The 24,603-nt window shown below is 39.1% G+C and overlaps 2 protein-coding genes across 2 annotated transcripts; both read left to right on the top strand.

The window, feature by feature from the left end:
* Nucleotides 1-1,338: 1,338 nt before the first annotated feature.
* clcc1 (chloride channel CLIC-like 1) lies at nucleotides 1,339-8,003 on the top strand. The gene is made up of 10 exons (XM_044044980.1): nucleotides 1,339-1,495; nucleotides 2,132-2,242; nucleotides 2,767-2,877; nucleotides 2,990-3,211; nucleotides 3,320-3,460; nucleotides 3,566-3,665; nucleotides 4,628-4,725; nucleotides 4,952-5,098; nucleotides 5,546-6,115; nucleotides 6,610-8,003. The coding sequence occupies exons 1-10, from the start codon at nucleotides 1,364-1,366 to the stop codon at nucleotides 6,700-6,702; spliced, it is 1,725 nt and encodes a 574-aa protein (XP_043900915.1). The 5' UTR covers nucleotides 1,339-1,363; the 3' UTR covers nucleotides 6,703-8,003.
* A 1,138-nt stretch (nucleotides 8,004-9,141) lies between these two features.
* On the top strand, nucleotides 9,142-24,570 carry mcoln2 (mucolipin TRP cation channel 2). Its single transcript, XM_044044079.1, has 14 exons — nucleotides 9,142-9,310; nucleotides 10,889-11,042; nucleotides 11,665-11,838; nucleotides 12,699-12,855; nucleotides 13,382-13,451; nucleotides 13,531-13,627; nucleotides 13,867-13,966; nucleotides 14,379-14,491; nucleotides 14,745-14,894; nucleotides 16,389-16,490; nucleotides 16,773-16,895; nucleotides 20,332-20,538; nucleotides 21,050-21,183; nucleotides 24,032-24,570. Exons 1-14 carry the CDS (start codon nucleotides 9,267-9,269, stop codon nucleotides 24,066-24,068), a joined length of 1,662 nt encoding a protein of 553 aa, XP_043900014.1. The 5' UTR covers nucleotides 9,142-9,266; the 3' UTR covers nucleotides 24,069-24,570.
* The last annotated feature ends 33 nt before the right edge of the window (nucleotides 24,571-24,603 follow it).

The following is a 24,603-nucleotide window of genomic DNA, read 5'->3' as shown; positions in this document are numbered from 1 at the left end:
GTACAGTCCTGTCGCCATCCATGTTTTTTTTCTTCATTTTCTGAAAACCTGCGTACGTAATACAATGAGTGAGTGTCAAAGGTTGATGTCGCTTGAAGTGGCTCTTGTGAGAAGAAGGGCCTCTGCAGCCACAGCCAGGACAAACACCCAGTGGATTAAACATGCCCACTAACCATAACCTGACCATGACCACTGATGTTTTAGATGCAGTCTCTTTGGATAAGGGGATTCCTGTGCTTCTGTGACCCAGAGTGTATTTTCCTACATGGCTGGCTGCAGATAAACTTGTGACAGCCACAGCCACTCAGGAACGTTCAAGTAATTTGGCTGTATGCTGACCGATGTAATGCTGCACCCCACAGTTGGAAGTTCCTTATCACAGTTCAAAGTTGCAGTTCAAAACTGCTTTCTTGTCTCTTCAGTCTCTTTATTTTTGTTTGAAGTTTTCCAGTCAAGTGGGTGTGATGTCAAGTGACTATCATCAAACTTTTATGACTTTTATGCATCAGTGTTAGCATTAACTATCAAAGCAATATAGAACTTTGAGCTGCAGTTTTGTTTTTTTTCTGTGGAGGGATGAACTGCACTCAGTGTGCAGCCTGGTGGAATGTTTAGAAATGGAAGAAAGGAAAGTCTTCAGTATGTCCTAAGATAAAGAACTGGTTTGGAGAGCTTTGCACTGTGCTGAAGAACTTTGAACTGCACTTAACTGGACAGAAACATGTTTTGCTGTGGAGGGCATTCCACAAACTCCTGAAGATGAGCTGGTCCATGATGATGGCCTTACCAGCAGAGGCAGGAGAACTGTCATTAGTACATTTCACCTGGTGGCAGTGAGGATGAAAAGTGGAGGTAAGCAGACAATTAAGATTTAAAGAAAGACAGAGTAGATGTTAACCAGACCTCTATGACCTGTCCAGTATAATTTGTGGTGGAGTTTTTTCAGAATGTGATATTGCAAATGCAGATGAGAAGTCGGCAAACAGGAGTCTGGCTGTTTAGTTTTTCCAGATATTTTTTAGCAGGCAGATATGGCTGCTAAATAGACCTTAATTGCAAAAAAATAGGATATAGATTTGGGTGTAACTTGTATAAGTTGTATATGTATGTATGTGTATATAGGCATGTGTATGTATATGTATATTGGTTTTTTTATTTTGCAGAAATAGTACATTTCGATTCACACTCCAAAACAGATGGTGGCGGTAATGCGCCAAATCGTTGTTTGCCAACCGCCATGAAACCCTCAACGAGTAAGAAAAAGAAGAAGAAGAAGAAGAAAAAGCAGAAGAAGAATAAGAAGACGGCTTATACCGGAAAACAAACACAGTCGTTCGGGAAATCTCTCTCTTCTCCCCGCAGGATGGGTTCTGTTGTGCTGCTGTGTGTCCTGTTATCTGTGGCTGTCACCGGACAGAGGATGGACGACTGGGTCGATCCTTACGACATGCTCAACTACGACTCAGGCACCAAAACCATGAAGACGTCCACCGAGGTTACTGTCAACTTTTCACAAAAAACATTGTTATAGCGACAGCAAAAGTTGAATTCTGTTAGTTTTGTATCAGTACTCGTTTGTTTACATACTCCAGTTACCTTAAATTTCTCAAAGTGCGTTGCAAACTTTGCTTTGCCTTGAATACTCTGAAGACACTGTGTCTTGTGTTTGTCTTGTTGTATGTGTGTCTTTATGGGGACTAAAAAAACGTATACACCTAAGGTGGAGTGAAGACATTTTGACTGGTCCCACGTTCTGCCATCCCTTAAAGGGGCTTTTTGGGGGGTTAAGACTGGGTGAGCCACGGCACGGTCTAAGTAGCGTTTCCACTTGCATAGTACATGGTACCAGGTACTATTTTTAGTACCTGCTCCGGCGAGGGTAAGGTGTAGTGTTCTAATGTGATAGTCAAAGTAACGCGGTCACGCGAGACTGGAGAGATATATAACGCACGTTCGAATGAGTGGGATGCTGCTGTTGTGCAGCTGTCAATAAGGGAAGAATCTAAAAACCTCATACCAGCGTGTGGTCACTACAATAAGGGGCTAGGGAATGCATTGTCTTGAGTGTCCTCACTATGAATGCTGTGTGTCTGTGTGTGTGTGCGCGTGTGCGTGTGCGTGTGTCCCACAGCCTGCACACTATGACAAGGTGACTACAAAAAGAAGACAATACACGCAGGACGACCCGAGTCAGGCAGAGTCAACGCTGTGCAACAGCAAAGTAGAGGATCTAAACAGACAGGTAGGAAGTACATACACTACACACAACATAACTAAGTTATACATAAACGTGGAGGAAGCCAAGAGATGAAATATTAAAAGAAGGTAAATCCCTTTTAATTAACTGAACTGCCTAGACCATTTTAACAACATGTGTGTAGTTGCTACACAAATGTGCAGCATGCAGAAAAAATAAATCTTTTATCTCATATTATATATTTATGCCATATTAGTTTCTATTTTAGATGGGTTTCTATTTTAGATGGGTTAGATGGGTTACACTAGGGGAAAATGATCAAGAGCATAGGTCTCATTCAAAATGTTGCCCTGCATATACATGCAAGTTATACAACAAAATTATACAATGCAACGGAAGAATTCAAAGTTACATTGTTAAAGAAAATAAACAAAGATACAAGCACAAAACATTGATATGAGACAAGAATAAACAGGAATGACTGTAGGAGTTTACAGAGCTACAATGAGAAGCATGTCTTAGTTAATTTGATTTCAGAATCACAAATGTTGTGCTCTGTTTTTATTCAGATTGAAGAACAAAAGAAGAAGATTGTGCTCATCTCACAGCAGCCTACATGTAATCCAGTGTTCAAGAGATTCCTCAGCAGGCTCCTGAAGGACATACAAAGAGTTGGTTTGGTAGGTGGTTGTTTTATGCTCCTTTTTTGAAGGTTAATTCAAACAAAATCCTGCTTCAGTAATGTAAAGAATACCAAAGTGTAATGAGTCCTGTTGTTCACTGTCTCCTCAGCCCAGTGACTCATCAGATGTCCTCTATGATGCTAAAATCAGAATGTCAAGACAAGCCATGACAGAGATTCAGACATTTCTGGAGGGTGAAGACAACTGGGAAACTGGGGCCCTTGACGATGCTATCAGTCAGATACTAATGGATCTTAAACATCATGACTATGAGGCCTGGAAGTGGCATTTTGAAGACACTTTTGGTGTGGAAATTGACACACTACTGAGAGTGAGCTCATTAATTAATCAAAATACTTACAGATACTTTGGTTATGTGCTAAGCTCCTGCTATCATTCCCTCATTTCCCCATGTTTTTGCTCTCTGTTTGTGATTCAGGTGATGCTGTGTGTTCTGATCCTAATGGCCATCATTTGCACTCAGTTGTGGTCAATTGTGTCTTGGTTCGTGCAGTTCAGACGACTATTTGCCATTTGCTTCATCATCAGTTTGGCCTGGAACTGGTTTTATTTGTACAAGGTGAGGATCTAGCTCTTTCAGTCCCCTTGCTCTTTATGTAGCTGTGATATATTGTTAATTAGACCAACGCAATGTTTTTAATGCCATTACATTTATTTTGTCTAGATTGCCTTCGCTGAGCACCAAAGCAACATAGTGAAGTTGGAGGGCATCAGTGCAAAATGCACCGGTGTGAAAAGAATTGACTGGAGCGATAATTTGAAAGGTATGTCGGAATCAAGTGGATCATAAATGACATAGTATCCACAGACTATCTCTGTCTATATATGTGGGTAGGGGGGCACATACTGTATATAGACAAACAACCTAAAATAAAAATGACTGTTTGGGCCTTTAAAGGGGACATATTATGTAAAATCAACTTTTTAATAATTTTAATACTTATATTTGGGACTCTGGAGGCCCTAGCAGTCGCCAAAGTGTGGAAAAAGAATACTCAGTCCTTTTTTCGTGGTCCCCCTTAGTGTAAGTATAGGCGACAAAACATGCGATGTTGAATTCCCTGCGCATTTTGACGGCAGCATGTGCATTTCACCACGAATGTTACCACCCCACCAGTAAGTTTACTTCGAGAGCTCCACCTTAGCTCCACCTTAGCTCCACCTTAGCTCCACCTTAGCTCCACCTTAGCACCACCTTGTCCCTATAAAATGTGAGAGTGCAGGCGAGGGAGGAAGAGTGGTATTACGTCAACGCGGAGGGACAAGTTTGCTGTTCGTGGCTGCACAGTGGAGCACAGTGTTTTACACAAACTTCCAGCCTCAGAGGAATTTATATATGAAGCTAATGTGCCGGATAAAGTCAGCAAACGTGTGTTTGTGTGTTCGCACCACTTCACATCAGTGGTGCGTATTTAATCAGCGACCATATTTCACCGACGTACAAACACACACATTTTTAAGAAAAGGTCAAATAGAACTCATGACTGACCATTCTGACACGTCCTAATTAAAATATTTGTCCAGTACGTCCTCCATGACCGAAGCTCAGACTCAGTCTGATACAGTCACATACAGCGGCAGTTTATGCAGCTCGCCGCTCGTCAGTCAACTCATGATAAAGTGTGCAGGCCCTATTTACTTCAGATGTTAACACTTTTTGGTTCAAATGTCTTAGTCAATATCACTCTCTCATGCTTTAATAGCCAGACACATTGTTTTTCTGTAGAGTGGCTCAGAAGCACCTTGACTCTTCAAGATGACCCTTGTAAGACATACTATGAAAAAATCATGATCAACCCCATTCTGCTGGTGCCTCCAAACAAGGTAGGTCACTGCGCTGCTGGTATTCTTTATCCTTTGAGTGTCTACTCTTATCTATTCTCAATTAAGAAAACTTAATCAGTACTGTATGTCACATAGATTTGGTTCCGTTCAACTCCTCAAGTCTACCTAAACCTTAGTACTTAACATCTGTGTTTTTAGTTTCTCTATTTACATTGAAATAGTTCAGGTTTAACCTCTCTCCCCCTCCCTCTCTCTCTCTGTTAAGCCACTCTTAATGACCATCACAACTTTATTCACTGAACCACTGAAGCACATTGGACAGGGAATAAGTGAGTTTCTTCGAGCCCTCCTCAAAGATCTGCCTGTTACGCTACAGATTCCAGTTCTCCTCACAATCATGCTCTCCATTGTGGTAAGGACCCTTTATATATATATATAAAAAAGGAACCTTCATAAATTCACACTTAAACACAATAAATAAAATCCATCAGCCTGCATATATGCTCAAACATGTGCATGAATTATTGTTTAAAGGGTAAATGGAAACTGGACAGCTTAGTTGATAGAGCAGGCGCCCCATGGGGCAAACGTCCTATTGCAGTGACTCGGGTTCGATTTTAACTCTGCTGCATGTCTTCCCCCTTCATACACTGTAAAAAGATACAGATTTGATGGACAAGAATTACTTGGTGAGGACTAATGAGGAACCACAACATTCCTTGACTTAGTACCAGAGGAAAAAGGCCTTTTTTATCACCTAATTTTTGATTTTTGAAAATTCTGTTAAAAGTTGCAATACATTTAAACGTGAACCTATATATTGTCTCTAGACTTTCATATTATTTTGACTCTTCTACAGGTATTAATGTATGGAAGCATGCAGGCAGTCTTTCAGCATGGAATCACTGCACCTCTCCGCCGCCCTCGACGAGATCCACCTCCTCCAGAAGTGGAGCCACCGCAGCCTCAGTTCCAGAGGATCCAGGGCCGTGAGCATTTGGAAGAATTAGATATTCAACAGCGACGTCCAAGGCAGCGAGCCAATGATGGCAGGTTGCACAGGCATCAGGTTCTTAAGCAGCAACCCAACAGGCCCAGAGAAGAACAAGGTCAGGTATTTGTGGAGACACTGTTAGCTGCTGACCCTTCCCACAGTGAGGATGAGACGGATTCTGAGCAGTGGGAAGGAAATCCCGATCTCTCTGCTGATTTAGATTCAAATGAGCAGCAACCAGCTGCAGCGAGTGCTAGTGGTGTTGCTGCTGAGACAGCCCCAGAAGAGACTATATCCACTCGGTCCGATTCATCTGAGCCAAAGGCGAAACCTGTCAAAGTGAGTGAAAACCGTTCTCAGGATGAGCCCAGCAAAGATCATTCAGCACTCAAACCTCAGCCAGCAAAGAGATGTCCTTCACCAGCAGATGTAAAGGTGAGCTTTTTCTTTAAGACATGAAAAGTAAATCTAAATTTTCTTGATAATTTTCTTTGATAGTGCCTCTTATCTTTGTTATGTTTACTGCTTCAACATTGTGCATGCACTAATGGGACAGTCACGTGCTTCACAAATTGGTAAATGTTTTATTAACTAGATCATTTTTATACTTTTACTGTGTTGTGGATATTTTTTTATATTTGTCCTATTTGTTTCTCTGCCACACCAGAACTCGTACATATGCCCCTGTTGGTTGGTAGTATGAATTTAATTATGTTCTATAACCATAAATGAATTACAAAATAGATTTATATTTATATAATCTGTTACCGTTCAGACATTTTGTATACTCAACTGACACACTGTGGACAATATTAACACAGCTGCGTTTATCTCACCCTCTTTTGTTTTGGCTGCTTATACAGTGTATATATATGTATAAATGTAAATGTGATTATTTCTGAATTAAACTTGCCTCCTCCTCACTGCAGGACCCAGAAAACAAGACTTCCTCTGTCTCACTGCCACACGTTGAAACTGTCGGTGTTCCAGTTCAGGAGTCGGGTTCCGCACCATTGGACTAGATCATCATGTTTGGTGACAGACTTTGCTGAAATGTGCATCAACGACTTTAATGGCTGGTCAATGTTGAGTTGGCCCAATGCTGCACTGTCACCCACATTTGCTTTTCCTTTTGATGACGCACCAGTCCTGTCACTCGTCGTCATCTTATGATTTCCTCAGTCAGAGCATAATATTTAGTCAACTAAACTAGTATCAGGGAAAAGGGAACACTGTTTAAAATACAGCATACTGTTTTGTTTAAAGAAAACAGTGTTGTTTACATGATCAGGTGTCTTGGGTTGTCTTATCCATGGACAGGAAATATACATTAAAGATGTGTGTGTGTGTATGTATGTATATATATATATATATATATATATATATATACATATATACTGGATATATATATAAAACACTTCATTTGCATTTGATTCACCTTTCTGAAGTTTAAATAAGAACTTTTTTTTGTATTATAAAGTGGATATTTCACTTTTAGAATCAGCTATTTTGTGGTTTTTGCTTCATTCAGATAAGCGGCAGCTTTTTTTTCTAGGAAAAATAACAAAACCGTTGCACAAAGCATGACAGGGTCACTGACAGCATGTGTAGGTGCAGTGGCAAAAGTTGCTATTAGTGAATTTCATAGACCTGTGTGTCAATTGCAGGATCAGCAAATCACAGAAAAATCGCAAAAACAATTAGAAAAATGACTTGTAGCAGTCCTTCCCAGTTAAAAAGAAGAATTTAACGTTATTAAAGAAGAGTCGTTTACTCTGCGGTAAGTTTTGATGAACCTTCTGTATACAGCCGATATAGAGGTGTTATCTACCAAACACATGCAGTATACAGAGTTAGTGACTAGCTGTTGATTTTAATGGTTGATTATAATTTGCCAAAGAATATGCGACTTAAATGTGACTTGAAATTAATATTTTTCTGTGTCTGCTGTGACATGTACATTAACACCAGTGACCAATAACAACTTTATATGGTGATTTATGCTGTAGCAGTATTATGTTATTATTCCAATTTGCTGCAACACATATCTGAATATCACATGCCAAGTACTGCAGCTGTGATCAGTGAAACTTAATCATGTTTGATACCAAGGACTTCCATCTTTATAAATGTCCTGCTTTTGTTTTACAGTATTTATTGTCCTTTGGCCTCAAGACTTTAGCATACAGTGTGTATTTGGGTTTATATGATGTATGTTACATTGTATTACAAGAGGGAAACACAGTTTCACTGTTTTCTCTGCTGATTGAAAGATTTTTAATGAAATCGTAACATACGTATAAATAAATACCATTTTTAATTATTTTGTTTGTCTCACTCACGTCATCCACATGAGAGTCGTGCCAATCCCAGCTGACAGGATGAAAGAGGGGATATACCTTGGACAGGTTGCCAGTTCATCACAGGGCCACATAGATATAGACAACCAATAACTGGTTATTCTGCTGTCATTATTTAATATAATCTCATTATATGATTGTAGAGACATTTTATCTTGAATATAAAATAATTTTGTCATATAGGGCATTACCACAACTCTGGGTGACATGACATGGTTTGGCCCCTGTGCAATGGACTGGTGACCTGTGACCTGAGGGTCGCATGGAGCTGGCGCCTCATCTGGAGGATACATCAGTAGATAATGAATGACAATGGAAACAATACAGACACAATGTTGTTAAAGGGAAAATGGATAAACCAATAAAAATGTGGTCACATAAAAAGAGGAAACAATACAGTTCTCTCCTAATCTAAGAGATTTAAGTAACATGCATAAAAGCTGTGGTTCATTTATCAGATATATCTCTTGGAAATGTCTGGTTTAGTGTGGTAGAAAAGTGTGTGGCTGTTGAAAAAGTGATGCACAATATTACTCTTACCAGATTATATGTATATGTTTGTGTATTTATATGTGTGTGTGTATGTATATATATATATATATACATACACACATATACATATATAAATTCTTCCTATTTATACAGTATATATATTTTTTCTATATATATAATTCAACTGTCAACTATCCAACCTAAAACAAACTTCACTCTTGCTGTTGAGCTTGGAGCCACTCAAGAAAGTTTTCCACTTAAAAGAAGAACAGGTCCCTGGAATGATAGACAAACACGCCCACCCCCTCCACCTATAATGTTTCCTACACTGTCACTTTTTTTCCAGGGAGTGTGTCTGTCTTCTCTTTTATTGGCTTCTCCCTCTCTGGGGTCCTCTCTGGGGTCTCCATGGTTGACGCCATGCTGTGGTCCTCTGTGGCTGGGATCAATTTGGAGTGTCTAATTAACACTAAGTAATGGGGACTGGGTACAATGGTTCAGGGCATGTTTTCTTGGCTGTGGTGGCTGCAGTTGGACATAGTTGGGGACCTCGCGCCGTAGATTGAGCACCTGTGCGCATCAGGAAATTCGTTTCCTGATTGGCTGAGCGGCAGTTGCGGTTTCGCACAGAAACCACAGCAGAAGAGACAGAGAGTGCCGCGGTCTGAGGAAGGTATCAACCTGCCACCTTGTTGAAAAGCGAGTCATTTGTGCGTCCGCGTGGATAATCGATCATGGAACTACTGGTTCGATATCTGGAGAGGAGCAACTCGGTTAGGTAAGCACCGGTGTTTGAAAGTAGCTCCTGTTTGTGTTAACTGTTTTGGAAAACCATGTTTCTCAAATATCATTGACCAAAAACCAATTACTCTCGTTTCAGGCAGGTATGTAGTGTATTCTGTGTTTTTTTGTTTTATGTATTCACTTACTTTTATTTGACTACTGTGCAAAATAGTGTTACCCCTGGGGGACGTTCAAGTTTGAAGCTACCTTTAGGTCAAATGAGTGTGTCAGGGAGAGTCTGTGGATGACATACTGTTGGGGAAAGTACTGAAAGTACACTGTTTGAACTAACCTTGGACTTAAACCCAAACATGCAGGCAGCCTCGTGAATGCAGGCAGTGTACTCAGCACATGGAGTTCCCTTCCTGTCAGAGTTGTTCAAGCTGGTGCACTGGAAAACACTACTATTGCTCAACGAAATTATCACGAAATAACTGCTCTCACACTTTCACTTCTGGATTTTCAGCATAAGCACTATTGCATCTGGTCTCCTCATTGTTTAGTCAGCCCTTTAGCCACCACAGTGCAAGCATAACTACATACACCACTTTATTTGATACAAAGGAAACCTATAGTCAGGGGTATCATCCCATCCACCATGGTCTTCTGCTCATTGTGTTTTGGATTCAGAGATTGTCCTCTGCATACTTCCTACAACCTCTGCCATCAGTGAGGCATTTTCATTCAGAGAACTGTTGCTCAGTGGATATATTGGTTTTTAAACCATTCTCCTATAACGTTAGAGACAGTTGTGCATACAAATCTCACTAAATCAGCATTTTCTGAAATAATCAATAATCAATAATCAACTTCACACAAACCACCTTTCATTCCCATTCTGAAGCACGGTTTTGACTTTAGCAGGTCGCCTTGACCATGTCTATGTGTCTCAAATTACATTGAATTGCTCCCATGTGACTGACTAATTAGATATCAGCCTTTACATGCAGTTGAACAGAACCTCATGTTGTACCTAATAAAGTGGCTGCACCTCGCTACAATTGTCATGATTGGATTGTTTCTCGATACTTAAGTATGTTTGAATTGTATTGCAATTCAGTAGCATCGATAAATAAGATTTTCTCCTTAAACCAAAGTGAAATCAATACAAAGAGTAAAATTTCAAAATTAAATTACATTTTTTTATGTAGCTAGTTTATGTGTCCTTGAGCAACACATTTAACCCTAGGTGAATGGTTGAAAAGTGTAAAGCTGCTCATCAAGACTAAAAGCTCTAAATAAATGCAGACCATGAACTCTTCTTCTGATTTTGCAGTAGCAAGTAACAAAGTTAGAGGAAATGTAGTGGAGTAAAAGCTGCTTGAAATATTAATAACAAAGTAAAATACAGATATGTGATTTTTGCACATAAGTACAGTAACTAAATATTTGTACTTTGTTACATTACAACACTGGTCTTTGGCCACCATTAGATGTTGTTGTTGTTGTTGTTTTAGCAATGCTATATAGAATGTGATAGACATGGTGCCTTCAGGTGCCCAAAAATGTATGCAGTTTATGTCTATTTTTTTTCTCTCTCCCACCCCTAATAGTCTTAATGTTGCTCTTTCAGCTCTGCTTTGACCTCAGATACTGTGAATGAGGAGAAACTGAGAGATGACCTGAAGTACTACTTCATGAGTCCATGTGAGAAGTACAGAGCCCGACAACACAAACCCTGGAAACTGGGAGTGCAGATCCTGAAAATTGTCATGATCACCACACAGGTTTGTGCAGTGGGTTTATAATGTAGATTAGCAAGGTGGAGAATAGAACAAACTACGAACATTCCCTGGTACTGTAATCTTTCCACAGCCTGGTCACATGAGATGAAACAACAGCATTTCATCTCTTTTGAGAGATGCTTTCTCAGTTTTGACATAGATGGCTTCCTTCACTCCTCTTTCAAACCGTCCCTCTTCTCTGTCTGAAATGCATACATCTGTATGTCCCTTTCTGTGCAGATGTAGGATGACAACAGAGTCCCACCCTGAGGAGTTGACTCTCCTGTGTTGAGCCATGTGTTGTTGTAAGGGTTGTTCATTTGCTCCCCTTTTTTTCAAACAGACCAAATTCTAGAAACAGGAATAAATGTACTGGACTATCTCCACCCTTACTTATTCCTGTAAGAATTTGCGTCACTGTTTACTTTCCATTTACTTCCCTTAGGCCATATAACTGTGTATGAACTGCCTCCCAGCTGCTATTACTTTCCTTATTGGTGTTTGCGTCACATTTTATCTTGTATTCATTGTTCCATCTAGTATTTCCTCTGCTGCTCTAACAATAAAAAAATCCCTTCTTTGGCGATTAATAAAGTAATATTGTATGTTATCCTGTTCTTCTTAGCTCATCCTGTTTGGCCTCAACAACCAGCTGGTGGTTTCCTATAAGGAGGAGAACACCATGACATTCAAATACCTGTTCTTAAAGGACTTCACCGGAGTGGATGAGGACGACTACAGTGTTGCTGTCTACACTCAACAGGGTGTCTATGACAGTCTGTATTATGCACTAGATAAGGCAAGTTTACCTTCCCCAAACTTCTTGCTTTTGATTTTGTTAGATTTATGAATGCATAACCAAACTCTGATGCGCATCAAAGAAGCGAACTCTGGTCCACTTAAAAACGTAGGTCTGGGTTCGCTTCCAGTGAACCAAATGCAGGAAGCAGACTACAACGCACGGCATAATGATGAGACTTCAGATTTTACAGCGAACACCTCCACTCACCTCTCCCTTTCACAAGCACATCAGGGAACTACAGTGGCCTTTTTATAGCAAACAGAATATTGTTTATCTTGGCATAGAAGCTTCCACTTCTACACAAGAAATGCAGACTCTGGATGATTTGTCCACTTGGGCTGCTGAGGAAACATTGTGTTTATTTTAAAGCCATTTTTATTTTAAAGTGATTTTACACTAATGAGGTTTCATTTTGCTTCAGGTTGTAAAAACTATAAAAGTAACTACAGTTTAGTATCAATGATGCAAATACATGCTTTTATTTATTTATAATAATATGTAAAATTAAGTATTGGTCAGAATATGAGATTATTATTATTATTGTTATTATTATTATTATTATTATTATTATTATTATTATTATTATTATTATTATAATAATATGTATGTGTATGCGCAGTAGAATCCTGGCTATTTAAGAAACACCTGCACTTGGATGATCACAAACCAGGATACGGTTGATGATCAGCACTACAAGTGACCCCATTTGACATGCTGTCATTTAACAATGTTTGGAAATCCAAGAAAAACGGACCGGAACTGCTAAATTTTCTTTGCAATACTGGAATAACTCCTTTGTGCTTTATGCAGTTCACACAGAGAGAGTGTATTTTACCTGTATATTGTCATATTTACAGTACAGCCAGTTGGGCCGGCTCTCCACCGGTCCCATCTCATACGCTGAAGATGAGGATGGAAAACTGCTTCCACTCATCATCTGTAAAGAATACTATAAGAGGGGCATGGTGGAGCCTTCAGAAGAAGCCTACGACATAGATGCTCAGCTGGAGACAGGTGCGAAGGACCATTCAGCCTTTTAATTTGAACTGCATCTTGATAGTATATTGTGTGTGTGTGCATTCTTTTCTGACAATACTTTACATTATTGTACAATAACAATATGACAGTGTGGTAATAATTGAGGGGATTTAGGGAGGATGAATTTACCAATTCGGATTCCCAAACATTTTAATGTAAAGGTATTAAAACTGATAGCCTACAGTAATTATCAATACCAAGCTAATACCTGGATATTACTTGGTATTACTGTAATATTATCTCATTATAACCACACTGTTACAAAAAGCTGGAGACTGCCATATACTATACTGATTTGGTCAAGGATGTTCATAAACCACATTTTTCTGTTTTTCACTGCATTGAAAATGCAGATTTTTAAAATGTGGATTTTTATCACTATGACACAATTTGAGAAGTATATTCCTATTATAAACTGCAGCATAGTAAGATTATGACTAGCAGTGGAGAAAAGGCTCTTTCTGATGTTGCTGTTTTCTCACTTGGTTCCTCTCTTTCTCAGTTTGTACATCATATTATCCGAACACCACAAACCTGCATAATTCATCCTTTTTTGATCTGGATTTTTACAGGTACACAGTGTCATCAATACATTAATGAAATATTCTGTTTATATACATGAACACAATGTTGTTAAAACTTCTTTTTAAGGCTTGTTGACATCAAAATAACCTTCCAGCTGAAGGGAATCAACCTGCAGACCGTGCGTTCAAGGGAGCTGCCTGACTGCTACTCGTTCTATGTCATGGTATTGTTTTGTTATTTTCTGTTATTAGATTAGAATGAAACCTAATAGAATATATTATTTTCAAGTGACGGGAGCAGGTGAAATGCTCATGATTCTTTTCTTCATGTGATGAATTTGAGGACTTGAAGAAACTTTGAGACTCTTCACACTTTGATTGCACAGATCTGTTTATTGTAGTTTTTAAGAAGTTTCTGATTGTTTTTTTAATTGATATGCTTTCCTTTCCACTTTTACAATAGATAAGATTTGACAACCATTGTCACAGTGGAAAGGTGAAACTATTCCTGGACATAGATGCTCAGAGCAATGCGTGCAGAGACTGGAAGATATCTGGAACGGGTAAGTTGGAAATTTCTGACTAAATGGAGAAATATGATAACTCGTGAAACACTAGTATAACTAGTATATCAGATTAAAAGTCGTTTATAATCTTATTTATTTTACCATTCTAGTGTACGTGCAGAGTTTAGCAGGTAAACGATCGATGAGGTGATTTAGTTATTTAAATCACAATGTAATTTTTATGAACAGTGTAATTTTTGTCATTTAATACCTAAAACTCTCACATGGTTGTATGTGGCTGCACTGTGATTGTTATTTATTTTCCTTATTTACCTTGTTGAAAGGCGATCGTCCACTTTGAAGGGCTCATTATTGTTGACACTGTTCTGAAATGAAATGGCGTTATCAGTCATGAATGTGAAGGAGTTCTCTCAGAGATAAACAGTCACACCCACTTCGTCTGTTCCAGCTCAGAAGAACACGCACTATCTCCTGATATTTGACGGCTTCGTTATTGTGGTTTGCCTCACATCAGCAGTGCTATGTACCCGCTCTATCATTCTGGCTGTGAGGCTACTCCAGGTCAGCAACTTGGTCTCTGTTCATATTGTACAATATCACAGAGGGCATTTTTCTTTTCTTTTTTTATTAAAACCCACTTTTTCAAATTTTCCTCAAATGTCACCCCAAGCACAATTCATGTAAGTTCCCCCATTTGCAGATTCTAAAATGAAACCCTTCGACACACTAAGATAATATAAATAATTTGACATAAACAACATAAAGTCATCAGCTGATTGGGCGATTGGAGATTTTGTATTTTTATATTTTTCAGAGATTCTCCCAATTCCTCCATGAGAACTATAATCGCAAAGTGTGTGAGGACGATCAGCGGGAGTTTCTGAATGGCTGGTATGTGCTTGTCATCATCAGTGACCTCATGGCCATAATTGGATCCATACTAAAGATGGAAATACAAGCAAAGGTAAAGTTTCAACACTTATTGTGAACTTCTGTTCAAAGGTTACAGGATTAATACTGTATTACTGAATGGCTCATGTCAAATAGCTAGGAGATGTTCATGTTGTTATGTGTACTTCTACAGCGGGTTAGGCAAAAATGTCAAAGTTTACAGCAGTCAGTGTCAACTTTGAATTTACACCCTGTTACTGATTAAGCTACTAAGAGGTAAGATTGTGGGAATAGCTGTTGAATTATACCCTCTTTGTCAGCAAAAAATCTGCGTAGATGCTGTAAAGGCCTTTATATTTTAACCTGTCTGTCACTTTTATAACCACCACAGACAGAGGAGTAAACACCCATGACTGAAGCCTCTGTTAAAGAGGAAGCTGTTAGCTTGCATTTGAAAACATGTTCTTGTCTAATGAATAATTTGGCAGCCAATTCTTGTTTGCCCTAAAAAAAGAACAAAGTTTAGAAATGTAATGATAGGGCTTAGATTCAAAAAGGAAAACCTTTGTGGACGTATCAGATTGGGGTGGCGATAAGGGGAAGTTGTCCCTGTTAATAAAGAAATGCTTAACAGGAAACATTTACAATCTTTCTGAAAAGAGACAACCTTGATTTTTAAAGTATATCCCTGAATTTGCTCACTAAGGTGACTTTTATTACTAAAGAAAAACATTACAGCAAAACACAAATGACATACATTTACTAAAAAGAGCACTCAAGCCATTCCAAAAATTTAACATTAGACGGGGTAAGAAATGAGGATATCCAAGGGACAGCTCAGGAAGAGAGGAAGAGAGGAAGAGGAAGACCAGAGAAGGCTCATGGATGTAGTTGAGGAGGAAATGAGGACAGTTGGTGTAACAGAAGAGGACACAGAGACAGATGATTCGCTGTGGCGACGCATAAAGGGAGAAGCCAAAAGAAGAAGAAGAAAAAGATTTGGGTTGGATATCAGCTCAGCGGTTTTTGGGTAATCCTGCAGAAAGACGGCACAATAAACAATAACCTTTGGCAGAATTAAAGAATGATATGATGTTCCACATTGTACTTTCACCTGTTATATAATCCAGTCATGTGACACTTTACCACAAATGGTGAGCCACCTATTAAAGTAGAATTACAGTTAAAACTGTATTGCGTAACTTTTTAATTTAGACAAATGAGTTCACACAATGCTGATAAACCTTATGAGCTCCACACAGCTCTCTGTTTTTCTCAACGTTAAGATCTTGTGTTGCCCAGCGACATTGCCCTGCTGCACACAGCAAGTGATTTATTTTTCGCCAAGACAGACAGAGGCAACATCAGTATTACGTTGGTAAACGTAATACGTAACGGACAGAATATCAAAAAAGGTTACACGTTGCAGCTTTTAAAGTGAACACATTTAAATCCCACTAATCTACTGTACTTTCTGAGGCCTGATTTCTTAGTGAGACTAATGGGACTAATGGCAAACTTGATTAATCTTCTAATTAATCTCTCCCTCTCTCTCTTCCTCCCTCAGAGTCTGACTAGTTATGACGTGTGCAGTATCTTCCTGGGAACGTCTACATTAATGGTGTGGGTTGGCGTGATCCGGTACCTGGGATATTTTCAGAAATACAATGTGAGTCTGAGTCTGAAACCTTTCATCCTTGAACAACAACGTTAGAGCGGTGTGATTATCGATTAGCAAATATCTGAATGAACTGTTTAGCAAACAACCAGTGGTGTGTCTTGAGATTTTTGAGGCCCCATGCAAAAGCCGCTGTGCCTAGTTTTGAGGTTCCCAACCATTGGCATTCCAGTTCTCATATATAGCTAATGATAAAAGGAGATCTTACAAAAATCCCCCTGTATTTAACTGTTTCATGGTTTTATTGTCATTCTTTGTCTGTTTCTATTGCAGGTGCTGATTTTAACTATGCAAGCCGCTTTTCCCAAGGTCCTGCGTTTCTGCTGTTGTGCTGGCATGATATACCTCGGCTACACCTTCTGTGGGTGGATCGTACTCGGCCCATACCATGAGAAGGTAAAGGACAAGCTGGTGTGAGGAGAGCACTGGCTGTGACATGAATGTTAGATAAGAGAAGTGAGTTTATGGGACAGCGGTTAATCTGTATCCAGAGTTTAAAGTTCTCTGTTGGCCAGAAAAGGACAGGCATTAGGTGTCTACCCAAAGAGAAGAAGCAACATGGAGGGAGGGAGGGAGGGGGTTGTAACAACCTGAGCCTGGTGGCTGTGTGACACACTGAGCTGTAGAACATATGCTTTTACAAAGATAAACCAAAAGCAAATGTTCATGTAGACTAAGGGTGTGTATAGACTATATAGATTTTTTTTCTCAGCTACCATTTCCTGTTCTTCATGTAAACCAATGCAAAGTGATGTCATTTTGGAAAATGAACATTGGCTAGTGGCCATTGCACTCCACATTCGCACAGGAAAACTCAAAATTACACAAAAAATAGATTTGATGCAAGATGTAAAGTAATAGACTATGGATTCAACATTGAAATTAAACTCTTAATGAACATTTTAAGTAACATTAAAAATGTTAATGGCCAATGAAATGAATACAAAAGTAGCATGCGGTGGAATATCTATCGAGGTTTCTAGACATTTTGAATAACTATTAGGTAATCAATATATCAAATCACTAGTAATAGTAGTTAGAATTTTTTCTTTTTATAATATAACAAAAAACTGTCCTTTCAGTGTTCTGAGAGGTGGGTCGGTCTGTAGGTATACTGTATAGTCACTAGGTGTCAGTATACATTTTGCTCAGTAATGTTCTGGCTACAGTGATGGCCACTCTCATGCTTTAGGAGTAGGTGTTTAGACTTGGACTAAACATTTCACATAGGGCTTAAGTTCTTCCCACACTGACGTTTATATGCAAATATTGTCTCTACCCACCATGGACAGAAAAAGGAGAAATAGATATGGGTGACATGCAACGACATCCTCAATCTTGTTTTAAGTTTATTGGTTTAACTATATGTTCACACATAAGAGTAAGATATGTGCAAGCTACAATAAATAATAGAATATGGTATTTCAAGAACTAACAACACGTATTGTCTTCAAAGTAAAAGAAGATTTAAAAATGTCCTTATGCTTTTAAAGGAAACGACAACATTTAACTGCAAATTAGGTCAATCTGAACAGGACCACAACTTCCACTCAGGACAGATGCTGTTAACAGCAAGGAAAGAATTGTGTATGTTTAGCTGTCCTTGCCTGTTAAGATAAATTATTTACGGAAGTTGGTCTATCTCACATCTGTCTTTTGGACGATGAGCTCTGCCTTGTTTAGAATCCAACTGCTGCTCTGAGATCAGCCACCCAGGGCCTGCTGACCAAACTGCTGACCAAACCAGTCTACGTTGATAATGTTAAACTGAAAAGTGGAAATGACTGACAGTGATTCATTTTCATCTGTCATCAGCAGAAGTGGAAGTGAGTGCAGCTAAGTAATTTTCAGTTCCCTGTATGTCCAGCACTGCAGTCTACTGAGACTTGGGCACAATATTTACATTGTGGTAGCCAGGGGAGCCCCCGTGGCAGTGTAGAGTGCTGTCAGCTCTTCCAGGATTCCTGTGTATTTACTGAGGGAATAAACAGTACGTTCTAGGACTTGCCTTACCACACGTCTTCAAGGGCTCTGCCCTGCATCCATATCGTCGCAGTGGGTGTTGGTTTTAGATGATATCTCACCCATGAGAACTTGGCTTTGTTAGACATCTGTCTGTTTGTTTGCTTTTCTGTCTTCATCAGTCCACCGCTATGATGTACCAGGCTTTTTACAACTCCTGCTTATTCTTACTGTCTCTGCAGGAGCCAACACTTACTGATACTATTATACATCTGCTGCTGGTCTCTCTCTCTCTCTCTCTCTCTCTCTTCACTTTGCTCCTGCCTCTTTCAAATTGAATTGAACACATATACAAATGCAGGTTTATGGCTCATGCAGCATTAGGTCATAACCTGTTGCTTAACACGGGGAAATTAGTCATGTAAGCTTATTAATTATTTTACTACTGACGTGTTGTTTCCTGCTTCCAAATCTTTCAATAATTCATAGTTCTTCCCTCATTTGTCAGGATTATCTGCTTCTGGGGCTGCTGAAGTCAGTGGTGGGCAATGTTTGGTCACTGGGTCAAACAAAGGCACGACAGAATTTACAATGACTGACAAAAAGTTGTAGATTCCCACTCTGGAACAAAAGTACAAAAGTAGTTTACAGGGACACACTCGCAGAGATGAAAAAGGACAATTTCAAACCTCATTACTAAATTGTTTCTCTTTCTCCGTGGAAAAAGCCTGCTGTGATGTGAGACGTTTCAGGACGGCAAGTAAAGTTAAAAAAAGAAGAAAGAATTGAGCACATTTTGAGCTGTTTACAGTGAAACAACAGTGAGGTTAAATCGAGTCACAACAACCTCCATCTTGTTGTTTCCATTGTAAGGAGATGTGCAGTGAAATCTGTTTGGGGTAATAAATTGTTATGAGCAGGTGCTTTAAAAAGGGAATAGTTTGCTCTACTGACCCCAACCTGGAAAACCAGCTGTTAGTCATATTATCATTACTACTATCTAACATCAGATGCCTCATCAAAGGGAGTTCCGTCCATCTCACTGGAGAAGATAGTGATACTGTGTGTGTACATTTTCAGTAATTTAGTGGCTCTTCTTGATAGGAAACAGGTTTCCCACCTCCTGCATTGGTTATAATTTATCAGCTTATATATAAATAATGAATCTAGTAATTATAGACACTCACATCTCATCATCACCAGCTGCGAATGTCGCAAGGTCTGGGACAGCTAAAATAATGCTGGTTATTTTCTTTTGGCTGCGTCCACAATAGTTGCATGTGCACTGTGTGGTGGCTACATTGGCTGTAGGCTGCTTCCTGTACAGCACTGTTTACAATGTCTGCTGTATTAGTCAGTCCTGTTGCAAATGTGCCACAATAATAATAATAATAATAAAAAGCATATAATGGATTCAGGGAAGTGAAACATGAGTGCTGTTACTTTGAAATGGGAACAGGACATGTTGAGGTTTTTACACATGCAGATACAGATTGATTTTTGAAATTGTGGTGGAGAATCATTTTGCTGTGAAATGCACATCACTTGTGGGAAAACATTCTGCCTTGACCCTTGAGATTTACAATTTGTTTGGTGCCATGATTGGAACAAGGGCCTTTCTGCATGGAGTTTGCATGTTCTCCCCGTGTGTGCGTGGGTTCTCTCCAGGTTCTCTGGGTTCTCCGGCTTTTCCCACAGTCCAAAAACATGTAATGTGGGGATTAGGTAAATTGGACACTCTAAATTGACCATAGGAGTGAATGGTTGTTTGTCTCTATCTGTGTGTGGCCCTGCGATGGGGCAACTTGAATACTATGTCAATTTCTTTATATGTTATGTGATATTATGTGTTTTCTTCTGTTTGTCCTAGTTTGAGGGCCTGAGTCTGGTGGCGGAATGCCTGTTTTCCCTGGTGAACGGCGACGATATGTTCTCTACCTTCGCCCAGTTGAAGAACACAAACACGCTTGTGTGGCTCTTTAGCCGGGTGTATCTCTACTCCTTCATCTCCCTGTTCATTTACATGGTGCTGTCACTCTTCATCGCCCTCATCACAGATGCTTACGAGACCATCAAGGTACATGCTGAGGCTGAAACTGCTTTGTTTGGACATTCTTCCGAAATTATACTGTCAGCTCATTGGTCAAATATTAGTGACTCCATTAGAATGTGGCAGGTAAAACTGATTCACAGCAAAGGGCTGCAATATGTTTCTGCAGCACTTGAGGCTGCATTTTTAGAACCAAATCTCTGGGCTGAGAAGTTATGAAGATATTAGTGCTGAATTTGTACCAGAAATGTCTAGTATTCGTTTTTTTCATACAGGTATCCAAATTTGAGCTAACTATTAGATTATTTTGAATGTGCAAATAGATGGCAATTTCATGTTGTCATGTGAGAATTCACTTATTTCTGTTCCCTGATATTGAGGTTTTATTTGGGCAAAAATAAGGAACTCCGCATTACCAATAACGGTTGGTAGTTTGAAATCAAATGTTCCCCAATAATTTAAAATTGCAAATAACTACCATAGAAACAGAACTCCAGGAAAACAGTACACCTGAATCTTTCTTTTGTTTTTCTAACAGAACTACCAGAGAGATGGATTCCCATTGACAGACTTGCAGAAGTTCCTCACAGAGCAGAAAGATTTCCCTGTTGTTGAGGAAAACAGTTTGACAGATGTTCACATCAGAAACACCGTGCTCTGCTGCTGTGAACGGTATGACAGTAGCCACAGTTATGTTGATACACAATATTTAATCTTTGTTCACACACCCATCTACACACACACACACTTGGAGCCACACTGGGAGCTTCACTCTGCAAACACGAAACCCGAGAGTTATTATTGCTCTTTTTGGTGACGCATTGTTGCTAGATGATCATTTCTGCACTACACTTGGCACAGAGTGTCAGCTTAGTCAAACAAACATGGGCAGTACTGTGTTTAATCTACTTTTAATTACGTTTTAACAAATGACAAAGTTTGCTTTGAAGTAAAAGCTCCTGCTATCGATCCACCTTGCTTAGAAATTAGTAAAAAAGTAATTTGATTTTTGAAATGATCACATGATAGTCAGTCAGCTGTCCCTAGCGTAGCAAGCTTTAGCAAGACATTGTGTTTCTCTATGCATCCCTTTTTTTCTACTCATTCCTTTTTTACTGTGAGCCAAACTCTATCATCTTCAGGCAGGAGACTGCAGCGGAGTTTCCTCCACGCTGCGGTTTGGCTCAGTCTGAACGTGGTCTGAAAGCAATGAAATTAGTGGTGAGAGCTATGCAGACACACCCAGTGATGGGCTGATTACAGAGAAACGCTGGGACATTGCTCTCCCCTTTACTGTGTTACCTCCCAAATAAACCCCAGTCAATACTGGGGTTGAATTGAGCTACCAAAGTTTTGTTGAAGCACAGTGTCTGGTTGGACAGAGTTATGATTTTATGATGATGGGACAATGGTTAACTGCAGTAAAGTCTAATTACTGTGTGTGTAGATTTATTTAGGATTTCATATCATTTTTGTACTGATCATATCTGAATAATAAGTCTCACCTTTCTCTCACTCTGTCCAACTGCAGTGCAAATGTAATGCACTACTTAGAGCATTGGTTATAGATTAAGGTTTAACCACACTTTGCATTTTACTAGACTGTGGTTTCCATCTTTGATTTTCAGCTCTGCATTATTCAAGATTCATTCAAATGTCTTAATAAATTATTCAATTTCCCCTTAATGGATGAATTAAATTTATGTTCAGCCGGAGGCTTGGCTGCAAATGGGCATGAGGTTTTCATGTGGCATCAACATCCTTCTCCTTTAAAAACATGACGCCATTAAGTACAAAATGAATTTTCTGTTCAACTTTAATCTTCTGTCATTCTTCTGTTGTAGTCATGTAATCAGCGAAAATGAGCCGAACCTCTTAACAATTTAAAAGTTTACTTGGCTGTATATATCATAAGTTTGGAATGACATAATGTGGCTCAGAGACAGTCTCTTGTTTCGCTGCTCAGCCTCTTCCATCACTATTGTTTTAGTAGACATTAGCCCTTGAACTCTGCGGTATTTTCCTGCATGTTTTACAGCCATCACAGAGCCATCCAAGGTTCCTGCTCTGGATGTGTTTTAAGTGTTTCAGGAAGGATAGTCTCACTTACACAGCCATTATGTAATAATGCATAACAGTGCAAGGCTGGCAACTGAATATGCATTGTCTCTGTATAAATGAACATGCATCTTTTGCAGTTGGTGGACTCTCTTGTGTCATTAGGAGAGCTCTTGTCAAGTTACAGATTGTGTAAATGGAGCCATTTGTTGCCTCTGTCCCGACTAAAATTTCATTTGCGAGTTATTCTCTTGCTGCGTTCGCAGAAATTAGATCAGTGCTGTGCAGAAACATTTCAGTGCCTTCACAGGATGAAATTTCATCTGCAAACAATTAGCTTCTTCCTACTATTATCTTCTTCCAGTGCAATAAGTAAATCTTGTTTGGAAAGCCATCATTTAAGGAAATGGTTTCAAAAGTGTTACTTGGGACCAGTATGTTGGGTTTGTAGTCACTCAAATGAAAATGAAAATGAAAACTGAATAGCATTACTGGGTGAATGTTTTACCCAGCACTTGAAATGTTGTTTGAATGCTGCACTTTGTAGAAAATGTATGTCATTACATGGTATAACACAGCAGCTTAGATGAAGCAGATGCAACTTGCAAACTTGGCTCAGACTGTTGGTAGACTCTTATATTTTTACAGTAAAAAAAAAAAAAAAGCTGGCGTAGATTCCTGGAAACAAGCCTCTCATATGTCGTATTGTGGGCAAATCTTCACACAGGTGGAATCTCCAGAGAATAGGGAACATGCATGTGGCGATTTGAAGTGTGCATGAGATCATTTCAACGGCGACTTTGAAACAATGTAGCTAAAGAAACCTCGGCAGTCCTGACGGTAAACAATGGGTTGTGCTGAATCTTGAATTGCTGTGACCTTTGTAACGACTTGGATGTAACGTCAGCCACACAAAAACGTGACACAGAACGCGCCTGCGTGCCTGGTAGAGTCACACTGAACCTGGAAAAATGTGACATTGCATACTGATTCCACCAATGTTGATGACAAATGTTGGGTTTTTGTTTACATTATTAAAGCTGCATTATTTTAGGATTATGTGGCAATTATTAAGTGGCATTTGATTTAACTTAATTAAAATAATTAAAAATCAACAGTATGGCACTGATATCATTTCCAGTATAATCCAAGGTTGTGATTGGTGTCGGTAATGGACAAGAACAAGTTTTATAGCACCATCCCTAATTTAATTACATGGGCTGTGGGAAATTTGAGCTGATAGACAAAGCAAGTCATTAATGGAGAAAGTACCGAAAGAATCACAGATAATAAACAATTATTTGTTAATATAATGTGTTTACTAAGTTTGTATTGACTGATGTATTTGTTAATCATCCTTTGTCGTGACTTAAGCAAATACATACATGGTTTCTTTTTTTCATCTACAGAACTGATGAGATATTCATGTGCTCATGGTTGTTCTTTGATCATGTCTTTGCAGAGTTCCTGAAAATGACAGCGTCATACTAATTGGCTGACAACTTTCCTACCTCTTGATGAGAAGGTTTAGGGAGGAGTGCTGGGAACTGGACTGATGAGCACTTTGGATGCTTCTGCTGAGACTTCTATGGAATATGTTGCAATACCCTTCAGTCCAACATGAAAGGAGTTCCCTCCATTAAACAGGAATGTGAAGCTCAGTTTGAAGAGCAGGAACTGGTACGAGGACGAGAAAAGTGTCAAATGTTATTTGACTCTGTCTGTTCCTGAGATTTGGGATGAGTTTAATTGGGCCTTTTTTTAGGCACGTATATGCATTAGTTGACAAATAACTCGATTCACTGTTTTTGTCACTGGGTCGATGCAATGCAGGATTACTTTGTCAAGTGTTAAAATGGAGAGTGAGGTGAAGTCAATATTGTACATACTGTATGTATTGTGTTTCCTTTTGTTCCTGCAAATGTGCAACACCATTAAGATTAATTTATTTACATAATGATTGTATTACCTGTAAACCAGATATAAAATGTTAATCAATGACACCATGGTACAATGAATCTCTTCTGTGTTTGG

Source organism: Solea senegalensis, linkage group LG14, assembly GCF_019176455.1.
Source record: "Solea senegalensis isolate Sse05_10M linkage group LG14, IFAPA_SoseM_1, whole genome shotgun sequence".
In the NCBI taxonomy this organism is placed as follows: domain Eukaryota; kingdom Metazoa; phylum Chordata; class Actinopteri; order Pleuronectiformes; family Soleidae; genus Solea; species Solea senegalensis.
This window is presented reverse-complemented; position numbering and strand designations above follow the sequence as displayed.